The sequence below is a fragment of the Nothobranchius furzeri genome, chromosome 13, assembly GCF_043380555.1.
Source record: "Nothobranchius furzeri strain GRZ-AD chromosome 13, NfurGRZ-RIMD1, whole genome shotgun sequence".
Classification (NCBI taxonomy): Eukaryota; Metazoa; Chordata; class Actinopteri; order Cyprinodontiformes; family Nothobranchiidae; genus Nothobranchius; species Nothobranchius furzeri.
The window spans coordinates 68362934-68382275 of NC_091753.1; the positions used below are offsets into that span (position 1 = coordinate 68362934).

The following is a 19342-nucleotide window of genomic DNA, read 5'->3' on the forward strand; positions in this document are numbered from 1 at the left end:
TATGGTTGGAATTTAACTTCTGTGAGTCAGAAATGTGAGGAAGCCCTCAGGAAGGTTTAGTGTCCAGCTGTCTGTCAGAAAGGGTCATTTGCAACAAAGACATGAATAAATGAGACAATTTGAAAATAAATTCCACTCAGAACGATTCCACAACAGTTGCAAGTTCGTAACCATACGCCCCACAGGACACAGTCACAAATGGAACCTCTCACCAAAGTCAGAAAAATCCTGGAAAATCCCAAAAGAAACTTCTGTGCATTTTGTGACTTTAACTAATGGAGTCAACGTTCAGAGAGACACCTGTTGAAACAAAACTAATAACATGCTAGTAAACGTCTTACCTGTCCAGGACAGGGCCAAGGTGTTGAAGAACACGACCGCTGAGCCTGAAGTCAACGTCCGAAGTGACACACTCTCCATACTGACCGGAGCACCCACACACACCTGTACAGCTACCTGCTCAGACAGGAAATGACCTCAGTCGGTCAACTAGCCATTGGTTAAGAAAGGAATGTGCATACATTATAGCAGGGGTGTCCAAAGTGTGGCCCGTGGGACTCTCTCAGTCCTCTACTGCGACACCAGAATTAATACTTTAAAAAGCACAGGTCAGGTGCCTCATTTATCAACTGTCTTTATGCACAGATCAGGCTTGGGTTATCTCCCTTAATGTGAAGTTGAAATGTTAAACATTCATTATAATGTTAATAATGTGTGAATATACTGATAAAACAAATCATTATTCTATTCAACAAATAGCCTAATCTGGTGTGATTCAAGATCTGGAAAAAATCATCATTGAAATCAGAAAACATTACAGAAAATCCATGAGTTAGGAGATCCTTGTTGGGCCGCTGCTGTGAAAAAAGCAAGAAAACTTCTGCCGCTCACAATTCGACAACAGATTATGAAAGAACAGACAACGCTAGAAACACGCATATTTTTCCTCATGTAAAGAAGTGAGTCTACTCTTTGTTTTGGTAGTTTGGCTCTTCAAAAAAAAAAAAACTATAAAAACCAGTGGCGGCTGGTGAAAAATATTTTTGGTGGGGCTGTGCTATTTTTTTTTTAAACAAACTTGTGCTTTCTGAGCTTTGTGCACAACTTCACTATTTCCTGAATTAAGCACAGCTCTTTTATTTCCTGTCTTACATCATTGGACAAACTGATTAATCCAGGTGTGTCTGACTATTGGCACGCTGCCTTGCAGACCAAGGTTGAAAAATACTGCATTAAATTGCACATAAAATAACACGACCATAAATGGTAAATAGGCAATGCAAGAGGCAAGTAACAAAAACATTTTGTTTAATTTCAACATTTGAGTGAACACCAAAAATTACGAGCAGGTCACTGTTACAGTAATGGTAGTAAACACCACTTAGACAAAATGCCAGAAATTTACACTGTTAAATATTTCTGGAGTATTGTGCCAAGGTCAACTTTATACAAAGATCAAGTGGATGCATTTGTGTGTGTGTGATACCTCATTTGTACAGAAATTTTGCCCTTCTGTCCTTCTGAGTGGCAAAGCTCTCGATTAGCTTTTTATTGAAGTCAGGAATGTTTGTGACAAGCTTTTTTTTCCATGGAGAGCATGGCAAGAGCATTCAGCCCATCCTGTGTCATGGTGTTCCTCAAGGAAAGTCTTAATCCTCTTTAAAGTAGAAAAGCACCTTTCTGATTCGGCTGTGGTCATGGGTGTGGTGACAAGAATCTTCTTTTGCATGGCTCAGGATGGTGTGAAAAACCTGTCATATGATAAATAAAAAACAACAGATAAGTACAAAGGAAACACTTTCATAGGAAATAATGTCATCAGTATCCTCTTACAAATGTCATATTTCCCAGTTTTTGGGACAATAAAACATTTCTGATTCTCAATCAGATGTTTTTACCTCAAATGTAAAAACATCTGATTCTCAATCAGATGATTGCATCCAGCTAGCCAAGCCTTCCTGGTGTACCAATTTTGGGAGAAGCCTAGTGCGTACAGTTTACCTCTCTCCTTCTCCTGCTGGCTTATCTTTACGTCGGGCTGATCTGGTCCAAGCTCTTTGGCATTAAGTTTTTCCACCATAGTTCTCCTCTCGAACGGATGCTGGAGAAGAGACCGAACTGAATTCAGTGGCTGCTGAGATCCGGTATCCATGCTGGTTGTAGTCACCGGCGGCGTCCATGTTACATCTGCGTCACGAACAAAAACGACTCTGCCGAGTTCTACCGAACACCAACGAGTCCTTTGGCGGTAGCTCCATCGCCCATCATGCTTCTGAAACGTTCTGAAACAACGTTGACGCTGATTGGATACATTCCCATTCCTACCGTTTGATATTCTTGTCAGCAATTGGACAGCTGGTCTCGTCCTGTTTGGGCGATTGAAAAACAGCACACACAGCCTCCACCGCTCGGCAGAGACCGGCAGAGACCGGCAGAGGCCAATATAATATATATATATATATATATATATATATATATATATATATATATATATATATATATATATATATATATATATATATATATATATATATATATATATATATATATATATATATATATATATATATATATAATGATTTATTTTTGTTACAAAACACACAATTAACTTAGAATATGTGATTATTGTTAATTTTATTTATTTATTTTTTTTATAAAAATTAAAAACACGGAAAAACTGGGAGGGCGGCGCTCTATCGCCCTCTACTGGCCAGCCGCCACTGATAAAAACGCCAAACACACTGGCAGCCACGGGCTTTTTTCAGGAAATGGCTGGCAGTTAATGACTTAAGAGTTTTATGTCATGTCGATTGTTCTTTAACCCTTAAAATCAACTGACATGTTCAAACTAAAAGCTTTTATTTTGAAGCCCGGGTCAGTCCGATACCGTGGTCCCGGTATGGAATCTATCCTGTTGCCATATTACAAGACATTAGGCGCCTGAGAAGATGCAAGACTTTTTATCTAACTTCTTGTAATGGACCTGTAGAGCAGTGTTTTCCAACCTTTTTTGACTCGTGGACCCCTAAGCCGTTTTCTCGTACCACGATGGATGATTCCTAAAATTAGAACATACAACTGAATATTAAATGAAAAATAATTTCATTAAATATCTGTAATACATAACCACATATAAATTCTCACATGAATTCTTTAATTTTAACAATCCTGATACAGGGTCCAGACTCCATGTGGAAACTTTCTGTAGCTCTGCATTCAGATCTGCACCACAGCCAGTGGCTCTGACTGGACTCAATCATTTCTGATCCATATCAAACTGGATCACGTCCATTCTGCATTCGGTGTGAACAAGGCTTCAGGCCCTCTCTTAGTAGCAGCTGCAGCCCTGCTCTGGTTTTTTCTTCATAGTGTTTCTTAACTTGATGTCACTTGATGTCATCCTGAGAAGGCAATGCAAATATATAAGCAGGTGGGCTGAAGCTGGAAGGTGCATGGGAGTTCGTCCAACCAAATTTGAGTTAAAAATGAGAAAATAAAATGTTTAGGTAAAAACAGCTTTAAAAGGGTCATTAGCTGCTTTTTAAAAAGTGTCCAGACTGTCGATGCTGCATAAGGATAAAGGAATATCGTTCCAAAGTCAGGGTGCAACAGTCTGGAAGGAGCGATCACCTCAACTTTTGTATCTGGTCTTTGGAACTTCTAGAAAGTTCTGGTGGGTGGACCTGAGGGCTCGAGTTGGAGCATAAGGCTTTAACAGTTCAGTACTATAGAGAAGAGCTTTACCATGTAGAGCCCTGAAAGTTCTAGTCAGGATTCTAAAATGAGCTCTAAAGTTAACGGGTAACCAGTGCAGAGGCATTAGAATAGGAGTGATGGGTGCTCTTCTGTTTGCTCCAGTTAGGAGCCTCGCTGCAGAGTTCTGGACCAACTGAAGGCGGCCAAGGGCTTTTTTGTTAAATGGCCTGTATTTGATATAGCGCCTTCTATAGTCCTGGGCTCCACCAAGGTACTTTGCAACACAATCAGTCATTCACACACACACTTTCACACGCTGGTGGTGATGAGCGACACTATAGCCACAGCTGCCCTGGGGCGCACTGACAGAGGCCATTCACAGGCGACATCAGTCCCTCCAACCACCACCAGCAGGCAAGGTGGGTTAAGTGTCTTGCCCAAGGACACAACAACAGCAATAGACTGAGCCTGAATATTTTCCATAATTTTTCAGTAGCTTAATGAGTTTTGGGAAAAATTCATTGGGTTTTTCTTAAAAATCAATATGTCATCCTCAAATAATCCTATTTCTACCCCTTTAATTTCTTCCTCATGCCTAATCATTTGGGCTAGTGATTCAATAAATAGCGCAAATAGACGGAGAGAGACTACACCCCTGTCGTGTCCCCCTTTCTAGAGTGAAACTGTGTCACACTCATGGACGTAATTTTTTTTTTTGGGGGGGGGGGGGGACATGTCCCCCCACTTTTTCCAAAGTCAAGTTTTGACCCCTGTACTTTTTACCATCCAAAACAATATTACACTATATTAAATTGACACTGGTTGAGCTCTAGGACCAAGCAGAAAACAACCGTTTGTGTTGAAGCCTGTTTCCCATTAGAGTATACTGTAAAGATTCACCCCCTCCCCCCTCCGTGTCCCCCCCACTTCTAAAGTGAAAATTACGTCCATGGTCACACTACAATTAATTCACCGATTCCTCACTGAATTCGAATTTTTCCAGTAACTACTAAACAAATACCCAACTCACACTCTCAAAAGCCTTTTTGGCATCTTTGCTTACTAGAATTGCACTTTTCCCCTTGTTTTTAGCATTTTCTATTACATATGGAGTCCTTCATTTGAAAATAATCTGTTCTAGAGTACATGTTACGCGGGGCCGAGTGATGGGTATTATCCTGGTCAATTGGGTGAAGTACTTGCCACACACCCATTTCTGACATCATTGTATTCATGTACCTATTTTGTTTCTCTTCATGCATGTAGTGTCTAACCCGTAATTCAGGACTACGTTAAAATCTCCATCACACAATAATGTCTCTTCCATTTCCAAATTTATGAGATCAAAAATGTTTTTGTAAAATGCGTTTCCACTTTCTGGAGGGGCCTACACATTGAGAAGTGTCACCGACTGATTTTCTAATTTCCGCTTTATCATGATATATCTTCCTTTTTTTGTCCTTGATTTCTTTGATAAATTTAAAGTTCCTTTTGTTGGAAATCAATGTCATCACACCCTTCTTGTGATGACGTCCAAATGAACTGGAAAATGAATTATTGTATGCCAACTTTTAAAACGTAACATTCTTGTGTTAGCCCAGTTTCTTCAAGAAAAACCACCTGTTATTTTCTCTCTCCTAAATTTGGATACAATTTTTTTTCATTATTTAAGCTGTTAAAATACAGTGACACCACCATTACGTTGTTATGTTGCATTGATTGTTTCCCTTGATATGCCTGATCTCTCCACTGTATAGCTGTTAATCAGTGTTTTCTCAAGAACAAAGAACACACAAACTGGACTCTCCAACAAAAAAGGGCCCTGCTCTCCATGGGCCCTTTTTCAAAACAGGGGCCCCCCTAATGGTGTGGGGTGTGCTCAACATAGACCTTCCCATACCACTAGATAAGTCCAACAATCATCAATTGAATAGCCCTGTCAATTTACATTTAACCATAAACATTAGAGAAGTTTCATTTATAAGGGAGGGAGGATAGACTTGTAAGTCCCCATTTCTATTCTTCCTTAGTAAAACTATTTCTAACTAAAAACTGAAGTCTCCAGTTTACCCATCGGGGAAGAAAAAAAGATCATTTGTAATCTGAACATTTTCCTCATTGTTTTTTTTTGCTAACCCAGCAAACGTGTAATCTTTAACTTAAACACTGGAGGTATTTTTTTCATCCAGGTTGCCCAGCAATGTTTTCTCGTTCTCTCCATCTTCTTCTCCTCCTCATCGTTTCAATTCTTGCAGCCTTTCTGTTGCCCGGCTTGCCGCGTCTTGTCTGCCATCCTTGGGTGCATCAGACCCCTGATTCATGACCTGCCTTTCTCCGCCACGTTGCCATGGGGATGTTCTGCAGATCCGCTCTACTACTGAGAGTTTGTTGAGGTGTTTCTCATCAGGTTCCAGCCCTCCTTTCGACATGTCCCTCGCTGCTTCTTCAGCATTGTTGTAGGTTTTGGGCCTGTCCGACCAGTGGATCCTTATCCTTGTCATGATGGGTGGTAATTTCTTAACCCACATGAAGAATCACTCGGGGATAAGGTAAGAGATGATAATACAATCTTTATTTTATAAAGAAAACAAAGCGAAAACTGAGGGCGCTGATCCAAACGGGACAGGAAACGAGGCAACTCCGACTCTAAGAAGAACGGTGAGAGTGATTAGAAACTGAGAACCAGGAGATGAATAGAAACTGAGAACCAGGAGATGAATAATCATGAGAGGAACGGGCTTACTGAGTTGAGCAGGACGAGGGGCAGGAGGGAGAGGCAAGTCAGGTTGATGCAGGGAGGTGATGGTCGCTGGAGGAGATGCTGGATCCAGGAAGGCAGGTGAGCGGTGGAGAGCAGGAGGCCAGGGAAGCTGAACGACGCTTGTGATAAATCACACCTCAGGCAGGTGGAGGGAATCCAGGGCTGGTACAGACAAGAATGCAGAGCTGGGTTAGTTCAGGTAAACAAGTCTTAAAGTCAAGGCACAGTTAAGGACGTGGCTAGATGTACCCAACAGTAGAGTATCAACCGGCATTGAGGTGTGGCAGCACCGCTCCTTAAATCCTCTGGCCAGGCTGATGGTAATTAGCTGCAGCTGGTGCTCCCCAACACACTCACCTGCAAACAATGAAGGGAAAATAGCAGCAGAAGCAGAGAGAAGGCAGAACCATGACAATTACCCCCCCCCCCCCCCCCCCCCCCCAAGGGACGCCACCCGGCGGCCCAGCCGAGGAGGAGGAGGAGGAGGACTCAAAATCCCTGATGAGAGAGATGTCATCAATCCAAGAAGCGGGAACCCACTGACGATGCTCCGGACCGTATCCCTCCCAATTCACAAGGTATTGACGACCGCGACCCCGGGGGCGAACATCCAGGATGTGCCGGACCCGGTAGCCGAGACTGCCGTCAGAGAGCCGGACAGGAGGAGGAGGCTCAGCAGGAGGGCACAGAGGACTGGACACGAAGGGCTTGACCAAGGAGACATGGAAGACCGGGTGGACCCTCATGGACGAGGGCAGGGACAGGCGCACAGAAACAGGACTGAGGACTTCAGTGATGGTGTAGGGACCGATGAACCGGTGGTAGAGCTTCCTATTGGCACCCTTAAGTTTAATGTCACGGGTTGACAACCATACCTGCTGGCCAGGAGCATAGGCGGGGGCCGGACGGCGGCGCCGGTCAGCCAGCCGGCGGTTGCGGTTGGCAGTCCGTTGGAGAGCGGCTCTGGCCTGGTTCCAGGTGCGCCGAGCGCGACGGATGAACTGGGGAACTGAAGCAGGGGAATCGGAGTCGGAGGGGAACAGAGGTGGCTGATAACCCAGAGAGATCTCGAATGGGGACTGACCTGTGGTGGAGGAGACATGAGAGTTGTGTGCATACTCAATCCATGCCAATTGGTCGCTCCATCCGGACGGGTTATTGGAGCAGACACATCTCAGCATGGCCTCCAGCTCCTGGTTCATCCGCTCGCACTGGCCATTGGTTTGTGGGTGGAAGCCAGAACTCAGAGCAGGTCGAGCCCCCAGATGGGCGGCAAACTCCTTCCATACTCGAGACAGGAATTGAGGACCCCGGTCTGAGAGAATCTCCAAGGGGATCCCATGTAGACAGAAAACCTGAGAGATGAGGAGGTTGGCAGTCTCTGCAGAGGTTGGAAGGTGTTTAAGAGGGACAAGATGACAGGATTTGGAGAACCGGTCAACAATGGTGAGTATAGTATTAAAACCCCTGGAGACGGGTAGCCCGGTAACAAAGTCCAATGCTATGTGGGACCAGGGGCGTGATGGAATAGGCAGGGGGCAGAGGAGACCATGAGGTGACTGGTTGCTTGACTTGTTTCGGGCACAAACCTGGCATGCGCCTATGAATTCCTTAGTGTCCCTGTAGAGAGACGGCCACCAAAACGTCCGACGGATGAGGGCAAGAGTTCTACCCACGCCAGGGTGGATAGAAAACCTGGAGGTGTGGGCCCACTTAATTACTGCACTGCGAACAGAGGAGGGAACATAGGTTCGGTTAGGGGGGCCCGTACCTGGGTCAGGGTCCCTCTGCTGGGCCTCTAGAACCTTGGTGGAGATGTCCCAAGTAATAGACCCAAGGATACAGGATGGAGGAAGGATAGTGGTGGACTCAACCTCCCTGTTCCGGGCGTATAGGCGGGATAGGGCGTCAGGTTTGGTGTTCTTGGTTCCGGGTCTGTAAGAAATGAGGTAGTTAAAGCAGGAAAAGAACGGAGACCAGCGGGACTGGCGGGGATTAAGCCTCTTGGCCTCCCTCAGGTACGCTAGATTCTTATGATCCGTCAAAATCAGGATGGGATGTTCCGCCCCCTCAAGCCAGTGCCGCCACTCCTCCAGCGCCAGTTTTATGGCCAGCAGTTCCCGGTCTCCTACGTCATAGTTCTTCTCGGCTGGGGACAGACGACGAGAGAAGAAAGCACACGGATGCAGGGTCTTATCGACTGGGAAGACCTGGGATAATACAGCACCTGCTCCGGTGTCAGACGCATCCACCTCCAGGGTGAATTGCAGGAGAGGATCTGGTCGGGTGAGGATGGGTGCCTGGGTGAAACGCTTCTTCAATGTCAGGAAGGCCTCTTCTGCCTCAGGAGTCCAAGAAAAAGACTTGTTAATGGAGGTGAGTTGTGTGAGAGGGGTGGCTATGGTACTGTAGTCCTTAATGAATCTGCGGTAGAAATTGGCAAAGCCCATGAACCGTTGCAGCTGTTTTCTGGTCGTGGGTGAGGGCCATTCCTCCACAGCTCTGATCTTCTCCGGATCTGCCTTCAACTTTCCGCTCTCCAGAACAAAGCAGAGAAATTTGACGGACGAGGAGTGAAATTCACACTTCTCTGCCTTGACAAAAAGACGATTCTCTAAGAGGCGTTGGAGGACTGCTCGGACATGATGGCGGTGTTCCGTGGGAGATCTGGAAAAGATGAGAATGTCATCCAGATAAACAGTGACAAACTTGTTGAGGTAATCGCTGAGAACTGAGTTAATCAGGGACTGAAAGACCGCGGGAGCATTGGTTAGTCCAAAAGGCATGACCAGATATTCAAAATGCCAGAGAGGTGTCTTGAAGGCGGTCTTCCATTCATCTCCCTCTCGGATTCGGACTAGATGATAAGCATTTCGGAGGTTGAGTTTAGTAAATATGGAGGCATCATTGACCGGGTCGAATGTGGATGAGAGCAAGGGAAGTGGGTACTTGTTTTTGATGGTTATGTGGTTTAATTCCCGGTAGTCAATGCAAGGACGTAGAGATCCATCCTTCTTGGACACAAAAAAAATCCCGCTCCCAGGGGTGAAGTGGAAGGTCTTATTATGCCCGCAGCAAGGGATTCCGAAATGTATTGAGTCATGGCTTCATGTTCTGGTCTAGACAAGTTATACAACCTGCTGGTGGGTAGTTTGGAATCTGGGATGAGATCGATGCGCATGTCGAAGGGTCTGTTGGGTGGTAACGTCGAGGCGTGGTCCTTGCTGAAGACCTGCCGGAGGTCGTGGTATTCAGGAGGTACTCCTGACAGGTCAGGAGACTCAGGGGTCTTGGCCTTGGGGTTGAGTATAGGGATAGAGGCAGATGATAAACAGTGGGACAAACAAAAACTGCTCCAGTTACAGATACTCCCTGTTCTCCAATCAATTTGTGGATTATGCGTGGTTAACCACTCGTGGCCCAGGACAACAGGTGACTGAGGGGATGGAAACACAAAGAAGGAGATTACCTCATGGTGGTTACTGGATACCAGTAGGTTTATGGGAACCGTCTGGTGGGTGATGGTAGTCAGGGAACAACCGTCCAGGGAGGACGCACGGAGGGGCGTAGAAAGAAGAACTGTGGGAATCTCCAGTTGTTGCACCACAACCTGGTCCAGACTCTCCAGGTTCTCAGAATCTGGGCAGAAGGCTAACTGATCCTGAAGATCTTCTTATAGGGCCTGAGAAAAGGCGGCTCGGAGCGACGCGTCATCAAGTATGGAAATGGATGCTAAAGTTCTAAATTCAATGGCAAAGTCTAGTACAGATAATCTCCCCTGACGTAAGTTCCAGATCTGTTTAGCTATTTCCACAGGGTTGTCGGGAGTGTCGAAAATTTGTGTGAATTCAGACAGAAACTCGGGGAGAGGACCGAGTAAAAAACCAGGCTGGCGACTCCTAGCCTCGGCCCATAGCAATGCCTTCCAACGTAATAATCCTACAATAAACGAAATTTTTACCGGATCGCTTGAAAAAGTGTCAGGAGATCGTTCAAACGCTAATTTACATAACAACAAAAAACTCCGACATTTGCCGGGCTCACCTGAAAAGGTGTCTGGTGTGGGAGAATCTGCGACCCGGAAATGACCTGGTGATGGTGGAACCGGAAGTGACGGAGCGGGTGGAGCAGAGGGATTGGATGAGGCTGTAGCACTGAGTTGAGCCCGCAGCTGGTGGTTTTCGGCGTCGAGTTGTAGTAACCGTTGATTGGTGATAGTTAACTGTTCGAGCACGGACTGAATGGATCTTTCGTGCTGGGTTAATGTGGAAACTAACGCCGGAGGAATTGATTCTGTCATGGGATCGGTAGTTTGGCCGGTTGATTCTGTCATGATGGGTGGTAATTTCTTAACCCACATGAAGAATCACTCAGGGATAAGGTAAGAGATGATAATAAAATATTTATTTTGTAAAGAAAACAAAGCGAAAACTGAGGGCGCTGATCCAAACGGGACAGGAAACGAGGCAACTCCGACTCTAAGAAGAACGATGAGAGTGATTAGAAACTGAGAACCAGGAGATGAATAATCATGAGAGGAATGGGCTTACTGAGTTGAGCAGGACGAGGGGCAGGAGGGAGAGGCAAGTCAGGTTGATGCAGGGAGGAGATGGTCGCTGGAGGAGATGCTGGATCCAGGAAGGCAGGTGAGCGGTGGAGAGCAGGAGGCCAGGGAAGCTGAACGACGGTTGTGATGAATCACACCTCAGGCAGGTGGAGGGAATCCAGGGCTGGTACAGACAAGAATGCAGAGCTGGGTTAGTTCAGGTAAACAAGTCTTAAAGTCAAGGCACAGATAAGGACGTGGCTAGATGTACCCAACAGTAGAGTATCAACCGGCATTGAGGTGTGGCAGCACCGCTCCTTAAATCATCTGGCCAGGCTGATGGTAATTAGCTGCAGCTGCTGCTGGTGCTCCCCAACACACTCACCTGCAAACAATGAAGGGAAAAGAGCAGCAGAAGCAGAGAGAAGGCAGAACCATGACAATCCTACTCATAAGTGTCTGAAAGCGTATCATTTTACCTTTCAAAATCTTTTTAATTTCTGAGTAGGATTTGCATTTCTTCCACACTTCTGTGCGGTAGTCGTGTTTGAAAAATATGTGTGCGCATTGAATATTAAGTTCGGTCTCCACCGACAATGCGAGCTTTTGGCGGGTTAGCCCCTCCACCAGTTTTATCACAGACTCATTGTCCCGTTCAGTGACATTGTAAATCCTCAAGTTGCAGCGTCTTCCATGTCCTTCCACCTCGGTCAGCTTTTCTTGTAATTTTGCTTGTTGTTTCCACAGAGTGAGGATGGCTTCTCTCGCTTTGATGTTCCACTCCTCCAGTTCTGCCATACGTGTCTGTGCTTTGGTGAGATCCTTCTGCTGTTCTTGTATCTCCGCCATATTTTGTGTCAATTTTCTGTTAGTTTCCTCCATAAAACCGGCAAACTCTCACCTCACCTCTTCTTTAAAATTGTTATTGAACAAGGCAATGTTACAGGAAGTGTCAAACTGACTAAAATGTAATTGGAAGCTCTGTGCGTGCATGATGTGTGCAGGAGGTGAACATCAGCACAGTGTGGTTTAACGGCATTCTTTTTTTGGGTCGAACGTGTGAGCGGAGATGTTCTTGAAAAAGTTAACTGAAGTAGCTAGAAAAAGGAGCGGGAGTGACCTGGAACAGATTTGTAAAAGTTGAATAATGTGTGGTTAAAATAATAAACCTGACGGTTTCAGCATCTTCAGATGTCTGCAGTGTGTAACCACTAATTTAGCAATGTATGGAACAGAAAGGGAGTTAACACTGAAGAGGATAACTTTGGCCCTGGAGGTAGTTTCTCCCCTTTGCCTTTCGACCATGGTCCGGCGACTGAAGCAGGAAAGGTTAACACTGGCGACCACGAAGGGACCCTTTCACACTAAACACTATCAGTGAGCTGTAAGGAAAAACGGTGCAACAATATGAACAACGATAGCAATACGAGCAACAATGTATGACTATTCGACCTCTACTCTGCCAATGAAAGTACAGCATCCAGACTCAGACCCATTCTCTGTGGCTCACATGGCAAGTTTTGTACAAAGCACTCCAGCTCCATTCAATCCAGTAGTATGTACACCTATGCCGCATTCACCTCCTCTTGATCTGTACTATAAGCTATAGCTATAAGCTATGGCCAAAGACCTGGATGGAGTCAGTCCTTTTCAAACCAAGTAGAACCTGCCGGTCATCTTACGAGCCCATGTATGATAGTGAAGAGGAAGGTGATCCTAGAGAGAGGGTCCCCACTTTGCATTCAGGGCAATATGATGGTACCACACCATGGAAGGAATTTCTGCACAGATTCGAAACTACTGGTCAGAAAAAACTAGGACAACTCAGTTGAAATTCTGCCTGGTTGGAGCAGCAGGAGCTATTATTCACAAGAATCCTCATTCATCTAAATGGGACTACCGTCGCCTGGTGGATGAACTGGAAACTGCATTTGGTCCCTCTTCTGAACATGCAGCTGCAGTGACAGTTGAACTAACACAATGACAGTGCATACCTAGTGAGGCCCTGCATGTCTTCAGAGATGACATTTATGGAAACGTGGCTGTAGCTTATGGTGACCGAGCAGAGGCCAAACAAGATTCTTTAGCTGTTGAGGTATTTATAAATGGTCTGGGTGATGCTGAAATAGTCCATAAACTGCTGGAGAAGCGACCAGCCACACTTGCCTGTGCATATAGATTGCGCACAATCATGAAATCACCAAGAGAGCTGCATTTTATGTCACAAGTGCCATGCAACCAGGAGCCCGAACCACAGCTGAAAGTTGGCCTCGAGCTGCTGTAGTCAGTAAAAAAACCAGAAATGTGACTGTTACTGATGATACGCCTGAAACTAATCCTCCACATAATCGTCTTGTTTTGTGCACACCCTCCACACCAAACAAAACTAAAAAGGGTGGAATTTGCTGCCACAACTGTCAAGGTTGGGGCCGTATCCTGAGACAGTGCCCTTCCCCTCACAAGAACACCAAGGCTTTAACATTTAGCAGCACCACCAGTGACAGCCCAGGGCCCACGTTTCTCCACCTTAAGGGCCAAAACCAAGAAATGACTATCCACATGCGACTTTATGAGCTGGAGGTGTATGCTGTTTTGGACAGTGGTGCCCAGAGGTGTGTGTTGCCTCTACATTACTACAATGCCATTTACCCTGACATGAGGCCTCCACTGCAGCCTTCAGTTTGGAGACCTTGTTGGGTGTAGGACCTGGGGATGTGCCTGTACTCGGTGAGGCCCAGATACCTGTTAATATCAGCAGCCGTGAAGTTGAAGTGGATCTCCTGGTAGCAGATATAGCAGGAGATGAGGTGTTGCTTGGGCACCCTTTCCTCACTCAAACTGGAGCTCTTCTTGATTTTTGCAAGCACTCCAAAGTTCTACTTTGCGAGGAAGTGCCCTATTATCATGCTGAAGCTACTCCCAGGTTGCATGCAGTGAGGATGGCTGGAAATGTTGTAGTGGAACCAGGGAAGGAGTACGTGGTGAAAGGCACTGTGCATTTAGGTGCAGGAGTTCACTGGGACATGATATTAAGTCTGACTGAAGGGTTTGTGGAGAGACATAAAGTGCTTGTAGCCCAAGTTCTAATCAATGCACAGCCTTCTGGAGCTTTTCATCTTTGCCTGTTCAACCCCGGTAGTAAAGCTGTAACTGTTAAGGAAGGCTTGTCTCTGCGGTGAGCCAATATTCTCCCAAACTGTAGGGGGCAGCATGGAGCTCTACGGCATGCATCCAACACTACACCATAGTAGAAGTAGAAATTACTGTTTACAACTTGGCGTTCCAGCATTTTTTAACAGCGTCCTCGTCTTTTCCGACAGTGCGAGCTATTTCTCTCCAAGAATTATTAACAACATGTTGATCACGGTGATCTTTGAGAGCTGAATCATACAAATGTCTGTATTTACGAACCTCTGCCATACTAGATCTTGCCGGTCCACCATGTTTTTCCGCGTCCGACTGTCCGCGTGGTTAGAAAATTTCCTAGGTGTGCGTTGCGGAAATTTTGGGCCGTGCGGAGGCCGGGTGGAGGGGTGTGGATGTTAAAATGATGCAATTTCGCCGCGTGGACCTCGCGGACACGTCAAGCATAAACCAACCTTTAGAGACTGGTTGTGTGTGTGTGTGTGTGTGTGTATTTGGATTCTCACTGTGCTCTTTGTTTTCTTTTTATTTAGGCTGGGAGCCAGACCCGGCGCAAGAGGACTTCACCTGGAGGGGCAGTGGGTTTTTCTGCGGGGGCCCAGTAAACCGTGTTTTTATCAACCCTTTGCATGTTTATAATCTGTCTGGTGGATGTTACATACAAATGCTTCCAGGTCAAATCGGCCGTTTGCGTCACCAACTTGTTCTACATAAATAACTGAAAAGCTAAGATTCTTCATTGTTTAATTCCGATTATGTATGCCAATTAAAGATGCAATCAAAACTTAAGACAAAGTAACCAATTTTACTGAACCTCTTAGAAAAATACTTGCAACTCACTGTTCTTAGCTGCACCTGCACACCACAGAGTCACCATCTCAAAACAATCCTTACGTCAAGTTAATGTTCTCCAATAAAGTACTTAGTCCACAAGTCTTCTTCCAAATCCTGCCCTGCAGCTTCATACCTTAGTAAATTCTTCTTTTTGCACGTATTTCTCATAATGTTTACATCACAAATACTAGTTAGCATCAGGTTAGCATGCTACTTCTTGGCTGCGTGCTTCTTCTTCTTGGTAAACATTGGCTTGGTGCGTTACCGCTACCAGCTGGTAAGAAGTGTAAACTAGGTCTTCTAAACAAGATTTAGAAAATCTAGAGTGTTTTCTTTCTAAAAAGAGAACAGACGACCATGTATTTAAGATGGTTCAAAAACAGTTTCAACTTTAATATGCGTTTTAAAACATTTGAATCAAAAGGACAGCAGACACCCCTGAGACTGTGCTGGAGGCACGGAGAGAGAAGGAACAGAAGCGCTTGTAGCTGCAACTTCTGGCTGCACTTGCCTTTTTGATGATGCATCATCCCTGCTTGTGCTAGCATTGTTTTTCTGTTTGCTAATCCAAGCTCTGATATCCATTTTAGCAAGCTACTGTACCAAAGCGTCTTCTTCTACTGCCGCTAAAACTGTCGATTAGTAACCTAGAGCGCCCTCTGTTGATCGTCTTGAACCAATACATTTGCATGACGTGTTGTAATATGTCCTGGGCGGGCCAGATCGGCAAATGGGCGGGCCGGGTCCGCCCAGGCCCGGCCTTGACGCCGGGCCTGCTGTGAGCTGACAGTGGTGGGCGAGCCCTGGTGGTGGTCCCATCGGACGGTGTGTATGTGTGCTCCAGAGTCACTTCACCCCCCTGAATGCATGCACATGTGATTGGGGTGAAATTACTTTTGGTTTGTAGTGTGTCTAGAGAGTTAAGTTCTGGGCTCTATTTTAGGCAGTCCCATTAGTCAGCCTCAGCCTAAGTTGATTTAGTTTGAATTAGTTTTCATCTGTTAGGTGCATGGTATTTTTAGTCGATGATTTTCACTCATTTTATTTTCCTTTAATAAATCTCCGCATATGTGGAATGGAACTCCGTCTCAAGCTTGATCTGTAAAACTGAACTAATGTGTCTTTAGGTTCAGCTGGTTTTGGTTCCTGATTATCAGGTGGCGTTGAATTTCAAATTGATAAGGTGGCCCCCTCGCCACATTTGCATAGACTATAGGACCCAGTGATCACACAATAATGGATAACTACCCCTTACCACATATTCAGGATACATTGGACACTCTCTCAGCTTCCAAGTGGTTTAGTACATTAGATCTCACTTCAGGTTTCTGGCAGGTTGAACTGAAACCCAAAGCATGCCATGCAAATGCTTTCTGTAACAGGACAGGTCTCTTTGACTGGAATGTCACGCTATTTGGGCTGTGCAATGCCCTGGCAACATTTCAGCGGCTGATGGACCGTGTCCTGGCTGGCACGCAGTGGGAAACCTGCCTGGTCTACCTGGACAATATCATTGTGCTGGCCAGGGTCGTGTCGGACATGTGGCAGCGGCGTGGTTAGGAATTTTACCGACTTCAACAGGCTAACTTAAAGTTAAAACCTTCCAAATGCTGTTTATTTTGCCGCCAGATTGCTTATCTTGGCCACCTGGTATCCGAGCACGGTGTTGCCATAGATCCCAGCAAGGTACATGAGGTATGAATGTGGCCCACACCAGTGTCCCTGCAGGCGGTCAGACGCTTCATTGGCCAAGCCTCATACTATCGCCGGTTTTTGAAAGACTTCAGTTCCATTGCTGAACCCATACCTAACTTAACAAAGAAAAATGCCCATTTACAGTGGCAAGGTGAACACCAAGCAGCTTTTGACAAATTAAAGCATTGCCTAACTTCGGCTCCTGTTGTCAGCTATCCACTTAACCATGGCAAGATGCTGCTGGATACAGATGTGAGGGACACAGGCATTGGAGCTGTACTGTCACAAACGCAGAAGGGCGTGGAACAAGCATTGGCTTATGGCAGTCACAAGTTGGCAAAAACGGAGCAAAATTATTGCATGGCAAGACGTGAATTACTGGCCATTGTGGATTTCGCTTCCCATTTCCATCAGTATTTCCTGGGGCGGTCCTTTAAGGTGCGCACAGACCATTGCAGCCTGTGTTGGCTTACAAAGATAAAAGAACCTGAAGGACAGTTAGCTCGCTGGCTCGAGAAGCTTGCTCAATATGACTTTGAGATCGCTCATTGCCCGGGTCGAGTGCACACAAATGCTGACAGTCTTTCCAGAAGACCTTGCCGCCTTTGTTGCCCATACAAACTTCCGAACCCATCTACACATTTGGCAGCTGTGTGTCATCAAGCAGTCCAGTGCAGCTTAGACTCTGATGGGAGCTTTCTGTTGCTGAGTCCAGTGGGGGTAGAAGGGCGACCGGCTGACACAATAGTCTAACACAAATATTCTAGACCAAAACACTTCCACACATACGCATTACATCAGAACATTCCCACTGATTCACATGTTATAAAGCTGACTGAGAAGGTACATGTTTGCTGGGTTTCTTATATAGGAAACTTTTTACTGATTGGCTTATTGAATTGACCTGTATTGGAATGTTTACTATGTGAAGTGCCTTGGGACGACTCTTGTCGTGATTTGGCTCTATATGAATTAACCTGAAGTGAACTTGAACATGTGGTCAAAACCCTTGATACTGTTTTTTTTTTTTTTTTTTTTTTTTTTGTTTCATGGTTGGACCATGGGGGAGTTGAGCCAGGCCCAGGATGTTGATGCAGATATTGCACCCATACGTGTCTGGATGGAGGCCAGTCATGAGCTCAGAAGAAACTACAAGCCCCGATGGGAACTGTTCGATTTGGGGCCCCTATTGAAAGATTTAATGCTACCCTCCAAAAGATCCTTACTTCCACTGCTGACTGTTGTCACTGGGAATGCGACCTGATGATTCCTTATGCTTATAGTCCCTGTACACCAAGTACAGTGCTACTAGATTCGCTCCAAACTTCATGATGTTTGGGCGAGAAGTAAGTGAACCAGTGGACTTTGTTGCAGGGCTGCCTCCAGATCAAGTCAACCAACTCTCAGCTCCAGATTATGTGCAGCAGATGGATGAAAGGTTGGAGTTGGCTCACCAAGTCACCAGAAAGGCCCTGGGTGAGTCAGTCACACATGCTAAAAGACAATATGGCAAAAAACTGCTGTTGTACACAGTTCAAGATTGGAAATCCAATGTGGTACCTTGTCAAGGGGACACGTCATGTGAAGAACAAAGTCAAAAAGTTCCTTCCTTCATACATAGGACATTTCTTCATACTGGGACATGACTAGAGACTCAGTTACGTTCTTATGTCATTCTGGTCTCTTGCACTGTTTGCAAATTCATCTAGTCCACTCAGGAGTTATGCTCTATGCTGCCATCTTGCTCCATGCCGTCCACGCGTTTCTGTGTGTAAATGACTGTGAACAGACACAAGCTCCTGGGTACGCACAGGTGGGATTTATCATCAGACGAGTGTGGAGGAACGTGCGTACGAGAAGCCACCACATGTTTCATAAATCAGGATTTAGAATGTTCGTACGAACATTCTAAATTTTGTTCATAGGACGGAATTTAGGAATATTTCTACAAATATTTGATGAATGAGGGACCTGGTATTTTCTCAGTGTCAAACCCAGTAGAGACTCAAATTAAAACAGTTTTTCTGTTTAATTTATTTTTGTAGTTAAAGAAAACACAAATTCTCACAGACTTAGGAGCACCATTCCTAAAATCCAACAAACTAGAGAAAATCCCTGAAAATAGACTCAAGTTAATCTAAAAGGGAATCCACCCATCAGATCCAGGGAATTTGATGCTGATCTTTCATTATAACAAACACACAAGATCTTTTCATGCCTCTTAAACATGACTTTTCTACAAAACAAGCAACTCATTGAAATACAGTGTTTAATTTTGATGTTTTGATGTTTTCCTTACATGAAGGGTCAAAGTCACAAAACCTAAACATTAGGAGAAAAATGTTTAAGAGAGGATGAAAAAGATCCAAGTGGGGTTTGGTGAGAGCTGAACGATCTGCCAGCTGGGCAGCAGAAGGCTGAGGTCCGACACAGCTACAGATTCGTCCACCAGGGCTCCGCTCTGCCTGTCTGTGGGGGTTTGGATCTGCAGAGCAAAGCTTCACCACAACAAAATGCTCGGATCAATGTGCTAAGTGTGTGCATGTGTGTGTGCATGGGATGTTAATGATCGATAGTGCTCTCTCGCTGTAAGTCATGTGATCTGCAGGAGTACCGTGGAGCAAACCAGGAAATGGTCCATTACCAAAGCTCATATGAAGCACTTA

General features: G+C 45.3%; 1 protein-coding gene across 5 annotated transcripts in view; it reads right to left on the reverse strand.

The window, feature by feature from the left end:
* The window catches only part of LOC107372867 (transmembrane protein 25), a 276351-nt gene that overhangs the window by 256061 nt on the left and 948 nt on the right, over positions 1-19342 (reverse strand). For 3 of the 5 annotated variants that reach the window (XR_008561387.2, XM_054738075.2, XM_054738074.2), the window contains one exon: positions 342-456. Coding sequence is in view for 4 of the 5 variants with exons in the window: in XM_054738075.2 (XP_054594050.2) it covers positions 342-420 (79 nt within the window). In the remaining variant the exon portion in view is untranslated. Of the gene's footprint in view, positions 1-341; positions 457-6439; positions 6857-19342 lie in introns of those variants that run through there. The other 2 variants (XM_054738076.2, XM_054738077.2) reach the window with 2 other exon arrangements.